At 39.6% G+C, this 13,378-nt stretch overlaps 1 protein-coding gene across 11 annotated transcripts in view; it reads right to left on the reverse strand.

Moving 5' to 3' along the window:
* Positions 1-13,378, reverse strand: part of camta1a (calmodulin binding transcription activator 1a) — a 267,995-nt gene that overhangs the window by 46,698 nt on the left and 207,919 nt on the right. For all 11 annotated transcript variants that reach the window (XR_013325926.1, XM_077713802.1, XM_077713757.1 and 8 more), the window contains one exon: positions 1,721-1,792. Coding sequence is in view for 10 of the 11 variants with exons in the window: in XM_077713802.1 (XP_077569928.1) it covers positions 1,721-1,792 (72 nt within the window). In the remaining variant the exon portion in view is untranslated. The remainder of the gene's footprint in view (positions 1-1,720; positions 1,793-13,378) is intronic.

Raw genomic sequence — 13,378 nt, forward strand, 5'->3', positions numbered from 1 at the left:
CGACTGGGTGCAACACACAAAGCCAAAGTGAATGCTAGACTGGAAAAAAAACAGTTTATCATTTTTATGGATACAAAAGGGAACAAGATTAGTCACAAAATAACAATTGCTATTCCTTTTCTAATATCCCCAATTATTGAAATGGCTTCTTTAGATTAGAATAAATCCTTTCATCATCATTTATGAATATTTCTTTGTATTGATTTTTGTAAACATAGAATGTTTACAGAAAAGGTCAAAAATGCCTGCAAGTATCAAGTAATTCATTTTGATGGATGAGGGCGAGGTGTTTTAAAGGCACGTGTGCCATTACCACATACATCAAGCTCTATTAGCTCAAATATAACAGATTGTTTGTAACTGCAGGAATGGAGACCGATTTGGTGGTTGGTTTTAGAGACATTTTAGACTCAAGTATCTGAAGCTGTGGAGGGGTGACAGCAAATTGGGAGGTGAAAAGCACAAAATGAAGTGAATCGAGTGAGAAAGACCACCCAGCTCTGCACTTGTGTCCCCAGGCTCATTACCCAGTCTTTACCTGGCTCACTCAATAAAGAGTGGATAAAGAGGTGCACAACCGTAAGCTCTCTCCCTGAAACACCTTTCTCTAACGTCATTGTTTGTGTCCTCCTCCAAAAATACTGCCCTGCATGTTAAACACGGATCCATGCCCATTCCTTCAATGCTTCACTGTCCTTTTTTTATTGCATTGCATCTCGGAAGCCATCAGGGTTATTTTTAAACTTTTAAAAAGTTGCGTCCATCTTCCTTGCATTCACCCGCATTCCCCTCTGTCTCTCCCTGACTGTGCTGTGTAATGGAATATATTTTCATCCATGCTTCTGTGCGACAGTTGTTGCTGGATGCTTGAATATTTGCATTTTTCACTCACTGGTGACCTTTCCAATTCACCGCTTTGGGAGCACCAGTCTTTTTGCTGCCTGCCTGTTGACAGACTACTCCCTGCAAATCACATATGCCCACAGCTAATAGTGCACAGGGATTCACGGAGGCAGAGTTGAGGCAGATAGAGGCAAAAGGTGGAAAAAGCGACAGAGCGAAGACCTGACTGACTGTCTGGCACAATGCTTCTGAATGCAAGTTGAAATCTGCATGTAAATTTAAAAACGGGTGTATGTTTGGTAGCTTTGTGCACGAGGCACCTACGGAATCAAAACATTTATTGGGTGAAAATGTGGTATTTGTTGGGCGGAAGAAAGTGTCGCTAGGGAAGAATGTTGTGCATCAATTGAAGTGTAGTGGGGTAGGCACAGTATCTGTGTTTCTGATCACACCAACAGGAGTGGCAATAATAGGCAAAAGAGGGGAAAAAACTATGAAAAGTTTTCAAAAAGTACATTAAAAAATTGCAATGATGAATCTAGCAGAATCTTTGTCTGGTAAAAAGAGTGATGGGATGGACAACTAACTAAGATTGCAGATTAATGACTATGTAAGGAAACCCTGTGGTGCAAGGAAACTCGTATATTATATTTAACAGATGTGACACAAGGGTGATGGCTGGGCTTTATAGAAGACGAAGATTCTTCTCCCACATGATGGTATGTTTGTGCAATGCCATCAGAGACTTGGAAGACATGTGAACGTATAGTGGGTGTAAAGTGATATGCTGACACAATACTGCCATATGACAAAATAAAATACTAAAGGTGAAAAGGACTCACAGCAACCTATTCGGGTTCAAAGGAGGAGCTCTTACCTGGAGCAGCCAGTAGCACCTACGGTGGAAGGTCGGGATGATGGACGAGTGGACGTAGCAGCCATATAGACACTGGAAGAAGACAAGACAGGAAAAGGTGTCAGTGAGACAGACAAGGGGAATTGCCATCACAATACCATTCAATAAGTCACAGATGTGGGGTGTACAGAGTGGGTTCGGTTCCCACTTCTTGACTCGTGTGAGTGTGAATGGTTGTCTGTCACTCTTATGTTCCCTGTGACTGACTGGCAACCATTTCAGAGTTAAGTGGTGTACAATCGATGCTCCATCCTTGATGCGGACAAAAATGAATGCCCACAGTCATAGTATTGTTGTCGTTGAGCTGGAGAAAGGACCTGGATTGGTTTAACTGGTAAAGACAGCAATTGTGACTTCCCAATTTGACTATTTCTTTCTTTGCAATCCACTCGTATCATGACCTGCTTGGAAAGAGCCTCTGTCAAAATGATTAAAACCCTCCTTATGTCATCACCCCATGGGGCACCCCAAGCACATAACTAAACTACAGTGTTATTAATATCTTTATCGCAAACAGATAATGCGGTGCCTGGGGGCTAGTTACTGTGGAGTGAGCTAGGCAGAGTTGATAACGCCCCCATATCTGGCAGAGGGGACATTTTTCAACAGCGGTCAACAGAGGTAAATAAAGCCAGCATCATTCCCCCAAACATGGACATGTTCCATTATTCTCAGGCAGGCCATTGGCCGAGGCTCCCAGGTGACCCACAAGGGCAAGGGACAGGACAGATATTTGTGATCTCATCTAATCTACCATCTAATTTTCTGAACTGCTTTATCCTCACTAGGGTCACGGTGGATGCTGTAGCCTATCTCAGATGACTTCGGGCCAGAGGCGGGGAACACCCTGGATTGGTGGGCAGCCAATCGCAGGGCACAAGGAGACAAACAATCATTCACGCTCACACTCATACATAGGGCCAATTTAGAGAGTCCAAGCAGCTTATAATGCATGTCTTTGGAAAGTGGGAGGAAACCAAAGTTCCTAGAGAAACCCCACGCAGGCCCGGGGAGAACTTACAAACTCCAAACAGGTGAACCAACCTGGATTTGTACTCGGGTCACTGTGAGGCCGACAAGCTAACCACTCATCCGCCGGGCCGCCCGATGTTTGTTGGCAAACACAATGTACATCATTCAGGAGTTACCTTTTTTGATACACTTAACAACAATAGGGTAACAAGAGCCTTCACGCTTAGTAACAAATTCAACATGTAAATAAACAAGAGCTTCATGTTGGTCCACTCAAACAAAACCACAAGAACAATATCAAATGCGAAAAGCGTTTGCTCGAGTTTCTTTTTTTAAATAGAGCCTAATGCAATTTCTAGCCATTTCCATGAGTGAATGCATATATTAACTGCCTCCTCGTATCACCTAAAGACAGAACATAAAAAGTTAAAGATGAATTTTTAAATGAAGTTGGGGAGCCATTTAAGGCAGCTAGTTCTTAGAGCAATGGAAAATATTGCTCTGTGACAATGTGAGCACCAAACCTACCATAAGAAAGAGAGGGCTCTCTACTCACACCAGAAATAGACAGTCTATCTTTAATATAGGGGTGGAAAAAAAAGGGTTCTATAACCCAAAAGATTGAACTGGTATATGCAAACAGCAAGGAAACAACATTTTCAAGACATTTTCTACTATTTTTCTTAGATTATATGTGCACAATTTCTTGACTCTAATTAGTCGTGACACCACACTGACACTCATTAAGAAGTGATACTTGCTAAAAGCGCTCAAATAGGTTTTCCCAGCATACTATTGTGCATAAGCAATGGTAGAATGCTAAAGCAATGAATTGGACGGTGTGAAACAAAGCATCCGGTAGCATGTGATAAATAGGCACCCCTGAGTGTGTTGTCTCAGGTTGAAGCCAAAGGAAAAAAAGAGCGATACTAGTAAGGCTAGGCTTGCAGAGTAAAACTGTGTTTAAAACCATTTGTTTGGCAACACCAAATGCCCTGATTAATTATACTTGTGTAGCACTCCACTGCTACAAAAATACAATACGCATTGAGGGACACATGTAAAAACATACTGAGCACGTGCAACAATTTAGCTTTACATGAAATAGCTATAATTATTTTGTGTCTTTTGCAATTTATTTTAAAGAGCAATATGTACAATGTCATACTTAAATTATTCGTTAAAAGCCTCTACTATTTCAATAGACATTACAGCCCATTGAAGGAGAGAAGTTTTACAGGTCAATATTGTGATATTGGGTTGCAGTACCAATTATGACCACCATTCTTTCAGATTATTCCTTTAAATGGCAAACTGTCATACAGAATTCATGCTCCTTTTACTTTTCACTATCCTCTCTTCCATTAAAGCTGTCTCAAATTTGATGTGAGCCTCCTCCCACTTCTATAGCACTGCCATCCATTACTACACGCTGGCAACAAGCAGATGTGTCCTCCCACTCCCACAGTGTAGCCACTGTAATGTCACATTACTCCACACAATTACATTTGCTATCAGCTTGCGTGTGCCGGCTGTGAAGTTTTGGGAGGATTTAAGATAGAAACTTCTCTTGAAAACATTTTGAAATGTAAGGCAATTTACTGTTTAATTAAAATTTGTTGCAATAGCTACACTAGAAGAACAGATATTGTAGACAGAGACTGTACTACTGGGATTAAAACTGCCATAATTGGCCACAAAGTATGACCATTCATTGACTTTGATTAGAGTTAAATAACATGACATGAACAGTAGTGAGGAGTAACTGATTGCATGTAATAGCTTTACATATTTCTCTACTTTGACTAAAGCTATACCTGCCTTGTTCTTCTTTCTGGTTGCCCAGGAAGGCTCCAACTATTAAAGACACGTCTATGGTTGGAGTTCCACTTTCAGTAGAGATCGATTGAAAATATGGACGAGCAGTTTGACAGCCCTATACAGACTCTTGACCTCAACCTTGAAGCACTCTCGGACAATGGCCGAGAGCCAGGCATTTTTCTCAGTATAAGTGTGATGTGTGCTTTTGACTTGTAGAAAGCCAGAAGAGTTTAAGATGTTAAGAGTAAAGATGTCACAGTTCATAGGCAAGCTAAAAGAGGCGATCCATTACTTTAAACCACATTGCTTTGTTGTTTGAATTTCTGCAACATTTATGTAGACAGAACAAAAGAATGGCTGTCTTTGTAATTTGTGACTACCGATGATCTATTAATGCATCATGGCCGATACTGTTTCTGCTCATAGCAGTTGATCCACTGAGAAGAGGCTGCGCCGTGCCTGCATGCAGTTGGACGAGGCTTTGGCGTGCTTCCTCACAATTGACGGAGGCCGGGGCAATGGGCGTCTGTGACTTGGCTGGGGAGGGAATAAATTAGCCCCCAGGCCGCGGGAATAAATTAGCCCCCAGGCCGCTGTCTTTTCCCACTGTTTACTCAATTTTTCAAGCACATGAAAAAATGTGAAGAAAAAACAAGCAGCTTAAAACATAACAACTGTTGCACCTGCCAGAAACGATATACAGTCAGTATCAAACACATTTGCATACACACATAAGCTTGTGCACCTTTAGCCTCCAGCCACACTTCTACCAACCCACACACGCACACAAGTAGAATTTGGCAATGAGTTCTGACAAAACTGCGCCCACGCCTTTAGGAGCGCTCGCCCGAGTCAGACTTGCTCTTGCGCTCGTGCACACACGCCCCTTGCGCACAGTTTAACAGACAATAATGATACTCTTTTTGTGCATGTGTGTGTGCGCCTACATGCAAAGACCATCAAACTAGAGTGCTTATCAGTAATTCAAGACATATTTACTGGTGTTGCTGCTCTTTGCATGCCAAGCATCTGTGCACTCAAGTGATGGCAACATAACTATTATTTGCTGTCTCGGAGTTATGACAGATGACAGCAAATCACAGGGAAAACAATTAAACCGTAATTACACACACATACAGTAGCAAACATATAAGCCTGTGGTGTAAAATTTAAGAGGCCTTTGCACACATCAAAACAGATACATGCTGTTTTGGCGCTGCACATGACTCATTATAGAGGACTACATGGAGGTGTACAAAAGAAGTTTGTCCATAATGAATTCATGCGCTGTCACCGCAGACAGCAAAGCAAAAAAGGAGTTACAACAACAAAGTCAACGCCATTGCATTCATCATTCCGCCATGCAAAGCTGGCTTGCTACAACCACAGAACACTTCTCCATTTATGCCGCCCCTCCGCTAAGAGGTTGCGACTGATTCAAGTTCAAAGTTCACTCGGGGCAGAAGGGCAAGACAGCTTCGTGATAAACGGTTTAGCCTTAATAAAGCTTTCTTAAAGGCAGGGCCGCCAACAACTACCGGTCCTCCCTTCGGAATCATCAGCTGACCCTGGCCTGTCTGTTGCCGTGGCAACGCCACACTTGTACCCATCCATCATGTCTGAAAGGTGATGGGCACTGACGTGGCAGCAAAGAACAAAGTCCGCTTTGCAAACATGATTTAGATTCCATTCAAAAGTATTATTTCTGCTTATCCTTATTACACATTTCATGAAAATTCTAAACACAGCAAAGATATTAAGAGTCAGAGTGAAACTGGTAAAGTGATGGCATTTCTTTACCTGCAATTTATAATTTTGTTTTTCTAAAACGCATCTAAAGCAACCTTTATACACAGACATATTGCAATTGACTTCAGCCCTCAAATTGATCATTTATGGAACATTGAAATGGAGTCATTTAGCATCGTATATGGCCAAAGCATTTCAATAATCAGCCACTTTATTTTTCTTACTGGCTGAAATGAAAGTTTGCCATGTCGCAACTTAAGTAATTGTTTATATTCTTCTTCCTCATCATCTTGTGGACACACAATTTTAAAGTACTACTCCTCCAATACTCTTGATGCCTGGTAGCTACATAGCATGGGTCCATATCTATCGATCCCCAGTCCCCAGTTTTTATTATTATTTGTTGTATCACGGCTGATTATTTAATTGCAGACTTAGATTTACCTGTAGGTTAAGAGTTAGCCAGAAGAGGGCAGGAATGCTCCTTGTCACAATCTTTTCAGCCTGTAGTGTGTTATAGCACATTCTTCCTTAAAAAAAATCAGTTTCTATCAAGTTTCTTATTATTATTTATTTTTAATGGCTCCATTTTTGGACACATAATTACGGAACCTATTGCGTGACACGTTTTGGTGAGGTATTTTACTCAAGAGAAAAGTAAAGGAAATAAATAACCAAAATGACATTATTATATCAAGAAGAGCAGCAACCTGTGACTTTACAGGAGAAGCAAATATAGAATGATTCTCGGTTTATTCTACATGTTTTTCAATTATCAGCCTCATAGCAGTGAGGATAAAGGAATTTTCATAGAGGTTTGTTTTCCGAACGGTACATAATACCATCGACCCTTAGGGCATGATTTGCAAATTCACCGCCAAGTACGTGATCAGGATGGGTTAAAAGTCTTTCTGCTTTCTGGACCACCTGTGTTGCCCTTAAGATTGAAGCGAGTAATGATTTCTTTCAGACACCTTTTTGTCTTCCATAAAAAGAAAAAAGACAAACAAACCGGCATGGAAGAATAAGTGTAGAGACTATAGGTAAACATATGTTGTAAATATAAATACATTCAACTGAAAGATATGATTTTTCTGTAGTTGTGGGTGTAAATGATTAAAAGGAGGGGCGATAATACACATTGTTTGTAGCTATAACAGAGGACCTGACCTGTAATCATTTAGTCCTTACTCTGTTATGATTTATATTATTTACCATTTTTCTAAAGGTTTGGTAACGATTTCTTGGATATTTCTGTACCATTTAGGCTATGTTCACACTTCTCTATGCAACTGGTATTTGACTGTTTTTAATGCAGTCTGGACATCTATTTCAGATTTGAACTTCAAATTTGACCTGTGGTATTTTATATGTGGATAACAATTGGGTATTTTTCACATGTCACCGCAGTATGAATGCCAAGCCGTATAAATAAGACACACTTCCTCGACAAGTGAAATATGTCATCACTATTCGACAAAACAAACAACACGTGAAGGAACAATGGCAGATGGAGGTGCAAAGTGTAAATTTAACGTTGGGGCTGAGCACAAAGTCATGTTCTAGCATTCTAAACAGTCACACAAATAAAAATATAATAGACAAAAATCCAAAATGGGGCTTTGAACTGTAAGCGACTCAGCTTGTAGATGTTGAAGAAGGTACACGGACTGACTTAGTGAGAAGGAAAATCCTCTCATTATAAACTAACAACTCTTAATCAGTGGGCGGCATCTTATTTACAGTGTGCTGGCAATTTACTTTCTTCCTGCTGAGATGCAAACATTTTACAGTCTGACTCAAATGTATCACCCCGCTGGATCCAACAGAGTGTGGGGGACACATTCATAGATTTAAACATTTGTAGTTTGACTCCTGCAAGTTTTCTAAATAATAAATCTCGTACACATGCAGAAATGAAAGCCAGAACCGACAACATTTCTTGCCTTTCAAATATGCTCTTTCATTTTCATGTCTAATTGATATCTACTGTTGTCAAACAACTGCTTTAAAGATAGCTTTAAAACCAATTTATGTGAGACTTTTGTGAATCAACAGTTTAGATGCAACATTTTTCTCCTTATCTGTATTCAATGATTCCTTTAAATTATACATTAGCCAACTTCACTTTTTGTCACCAAGGTTCTAAATAAGGGGAAAGCCAACACCTTTATCAAGTAAGAATCTTGTTTATATATTTTTATAAAATCATTATTTGGATGTTTAATAGTTGAGAAAGTTGATAGACGTGCATGTTGCATATGACGGGTAACATCGGAGTCTCGGGTGCTCAAATGCACCCACAGATGTCATGCAGGACCACCAAATCCATACTCAGTAGAGATTCATGGACCATGCAAGATTCAAGCTACCCACAGCACTGACAGCATCCATGATGACTATTGATCAAGCAACGATTCCCAGTGCCATACAAATGTGATTAGATATGTTACGACTGAAAAGTGCCACTTCCAGTTTGCGGGATATGCTCAATTTCAATTCAGTGTCGAACTCTGCATCTCAACTGCTGTCTTCAAAAGACGGCAACGCCATATCTCCAAACTATTGAGGGAGAATGATATCACTGGTAGAGACACTCGAGGGTGGCCCTATCCTCAGAATGCACATAATACATACTATATGGTATTACCCACTTGCATTTCAGATGGAGACATCTACACAGCAGCCGTACATTATTGCCCCTATGACTTTATCATGGCTACTGTTTTGTTTATAATGATCCCATCTTGTTGAAATATAACTCATCTGTGCATTGGAATAAGGATGTAAGCCTCTGTTGATGAGATATTATACATGCTGTGGTAAATCAAAATAGACTTAGATTCATTTCTTGGACAAACTGCAGACTTAATCAGTCAAAGGAAGGCATACTGTAAAATGAATTGGCAGGCTGTACACATAAGGTGGAGTGGGGAAAATTAGAAACAAATCTAAATACAGCACCAAAGCAAAACAAATTATTCTTGGGGAAATATACACGTATAATAGAATTGACCGTCCCTAAAAATAGCCCACTCATTAAAAAATAAACAAAAACATGATAAACAGGCCCTGAAGAAGAAAGTTAATTAGCCATGCTGAGCGGGTAAACACAGCTATACATCAAGTTCAAGTGGAAACAATAAAAGGCATGATGCAATGGTGTAGAGCAACCCCTGATCACACAGCATGACATCCCAAAATCTTTCTGAATGCAAGAATTAGAGTAGAAGCGCTTTCGAGGGAAATGATGGCATGGCGTTTAATAGCTGGAAATATGATGCCCATGTGGGGGGGGGGGGGGGGGTGGCAGGGAGAGGAACAAAAGAATGATGGGGCTTTTAGCCACCCTTTGCCATGTGCCAGGGTAAATTCAAGCACAAGCCCCCCCACCCCCCGTACTCGCACCCGCCTGACGAAAGACGCGCTGTCTGTGGATGCTAATGCTACTGGTCCCGGGAACACGGCCAAAGGCATTAAGTGGAATTGAATTTCACCAAACTAGCTTTAATCAGCAGCTTTTTAAGGTTAGAATTACTCTCCCTCTCCTCCAGCCTACTGGCCAAGGTTAAAGCAGAATGACAGGGACTGAGCTCGCCTAATAGGATGCTGAACAGGGATGTGTGGGGAGAACACTGACATGCCAAATATGCCATGTACTCCACACAGATGAAGAGTATTATGATCTGAAAATGCTTGAAACACACACCTACACTAATACACACACACACACACACACACACACACACACAAATACACACACACACACATACACACACATACACACACATACACACACATACACACACACATACACACACAAACACACACGCAAAATCAAAAACCTATAAACATAGTGATTCAACTTGACGGCTTGAATAAGGTCATTTTAGCAAGACAATAAAAAATGGCCACAATTCCTACAGAGAGGAGCCTTTATTTTTATAGTTTCATTCAGTGGCATACTTTATTGAATGTCTATTGTACCAATTGCTTGTGGGTGATATAGTAAATCCACAAGCCCATGTCAACACCGGCTGCATAAATAAAACGTTTGCATTATTTTGATCTTGTTTGCACATTAAACCTAAATCCATTACTTCAATTTATTGTGAGCCTTTTTCAAAAAGTTTTCCAAATTGCCAGTCGCTTTAATGCATTTTGACTGATCTCAAATTTAAGGGCTTTGTGTATTATTTAGTTTGGGCATGCTTTACTCTAAGAAGATTTTGAGAAAACTATTTGGTGGGAAAGGAAAATTGTCAAGACAAGCAATGACCTCAAACTAAAAATGAGATAGACTAAAAAAGGACTTTTGTTGTCAAAATAATAATTTATGTATTGATACACAACTAAGGAAAGGTGGGAATGACACTGACTTATAAAATAGAATGGCAACAACTTCAATAATTTCTGTCATCTTTTTTCATTTAGAAAAGTATGCAGTATTGAAGTTGGCCACTGGGTAACAAAAAAGTTTGAGGCTTTGAGAGACCTTTAAAGAAGATAATTCAGGGTCACATTGACATTAACAGTGACCAATGTACTATGTATGTATGTGTATTATACTAGCAATACAATTCAGCAGTTGTTATTCATGTATGTATGTATGTATGTAACATTTATCATTTATTTATGGTAAACTACTACACATTGGTGTTGTAAAATAAGTAGCACTTGTCAGGGACAACATTTATATTTCCACAGCATTATTTATGTATTTATTTTTTTATACATTTCTCTTTGCACTGGACACGTATCACTAGAGCATGCCTGACTACAATGAAAACCTTAATAAAAAGAAAGGTGAAAAGGCTGTACAACTGAATGCATCACACTACTTTTCATCCTTTATAAAACGTCAGGAGAGGCCTTGCCTTGACCTGCCAAAGACACATTGACGAGAGGAGACCAAACAAATCTAAGTAAAGCTTGCAGCACTTCTAACAGTTACACAAAAGTCAAAAGAGCTTCTGCAATAGCCGTGACATCAAGCAGAGAATGGACAAAATATTTCCACTTTTCCCACTCGTTTTACTTTGAATTACTCACATTTTTTAACTAAAAATTCATCTTGTTTAATGTGGAATTTTTTTAAAAACAAATATGAGGAGATAAGCCTGTGTCAGTATGAATCATCTGAAAATTGCTATCCACAGTATAGAGGTAGCATCAATACATTTTTCAAACACCAGAATTAAGCATGAAAAGGTAATATTAACGCCAAGCACTAAAAATGCGACCCGAATACTGTGCCAAAGCTGCAAGTCATAAAGTTGAAAGAGCTGAAAGCCAATATGAGAAAATGAACACATTAATTTTAATCAACACTTAATGTGACATGTTGCAAATGTACTTTGATTATGTGCACATAAAGCCAACGCAGGTTGAAAGCACCCATTTAAGTTGAAACATCCTCACCTAATAACATCTGTCTATATCGGGTGCAGAAAAAGAAGCCATAATGATCTGTTTGCATTAGAAATGAGAAATTAATTTTCATCAAATCCAAATAATGGATAATCAGTGTGGAATAACTCGCGCAATTTTTGGCAAAATGGCAAACAGCGAGGAGACATTTCAGAATGCGTGTCTGCTTAGTTAAGGCAGAAGTACACTATCGTCCCGATTAGGCCAAAGAGTGCCTGTTAATCGGCTGCACAACTGCTAATCAATTGTGCACCTTGTTTGTAGCAGTAGTGGAGATCTAAATATTCAAAAAAGGGATTTTCTTTCTGAAGTTTGGGAGTGAAATTAGTACTTAACCTCATAGGATTTCATTATTGAAAAGACAACACATCACACATCACCAACCTTTCTGCTTCTGCCAATTGCAAACATTTTTGCATTACTTGGCAGATTCCCCATGCCACTTCTCTCTTTTTGTCACCAAATTGAGTACCAGTTCATGGCTGCCGACACAAAAGCATTCAGCACAATCGGTCTCAGGTTTACTACAAAAACACTGCCTGTGCTAAATTCATGTGATTGCATATAAAAGTGGGCCCTTGCTTATTTCCAACTCTAAGTATTTTTTTTTAATGACAGCAAAATAATGAAGTTATACTTTGTCCCCCTCAATGCCTGTTAGTCATTCACAGAGTTTCACTATTTATCAGCCATTGGTCCACTGCGCCCTCTCCAACCTGCACAGTCCAATTTTGGGTGCAACCGGTTAGTAGATCACTTTCCACAATCAAGCAATCAAGTTAGTGCTGCTTTTTGCACGCCTGGACCTTTAGTAAATCAGCCCCCCTATACAGTACTATACCTATATATGTATGTGCTGGAGAGCAGCCAAAGGGATATCAACACTAAACAGCTACACTGAGACAGAGAGCAATTTAGTTGCGCCCACTACGGGCTATAAAACAATTTATTGCTGTCTACTGACTTTACATTTACAAGGTACCTCATTGTCAATTCATGGTGCATTGTACATTGTAATGCAGGTAGACTGGTGAGGATACAGGTATGCAATTTAACAGACAAGTTGAAAGAAAACAGTGGCACCCAAGAATGAGTGTAGTTGTTTATCTTTCTATTTCTTGACTGAAATCATTTTTCACTCTGTTCCTCACTGTCTCCACTCAGAGACAGGGCTTGTACAAATCAGTTTACTTTCGGCTGCCCATTCTTCCAGCATGTTGTTTTGCCGGTGAAGCACTTTTTAAACCTGGAAGTCCAGGTTACTGTTAACTCAAACCGTGAGCCAAATGTTCTAATGGACAAGATAGTAACTGGTTCAGGATGTATTTAATTCACTGCTCACACCATCACTCCAAGTGCTGATAGCTGATGACATTTTGCCAACACAAAACTCACACCAACCATAAATTGGGATCAATTGCGATAAAAATTGAATTGTTAAAAAATGTAAAAATGAAATAAAATAATCAGCATCCCTGTAATAATAATTTTAGAGACCATTGAACAAATCCTAGTGCTATTTATCAGGCTGAGTTTATACATAGTGGAGTAGACCTTGGTTGCACATTGGCAGATGGAACTATAACAATACAACAACAAAAAACTAAGAGCAAGTGGAATCTATTTTAGCATTTTCCATGGCAACCT

This window comes from Stigmatopora nigra, chromosome 1 (genome assembly GCF_051989575.1).
Source record: "Stigmatopora nigra isolate UIUO_SnigA chromosome 1, RoL_Snig_1.1, whole genome shotgun sequence".
Classification (NCBI taxonomy): Eukaryota; Metazoa; Chordata; class Actinopteri; order Syngnathiformes; family Syngnathidae; genus Stigmatopora; species Stigmatopora nigra.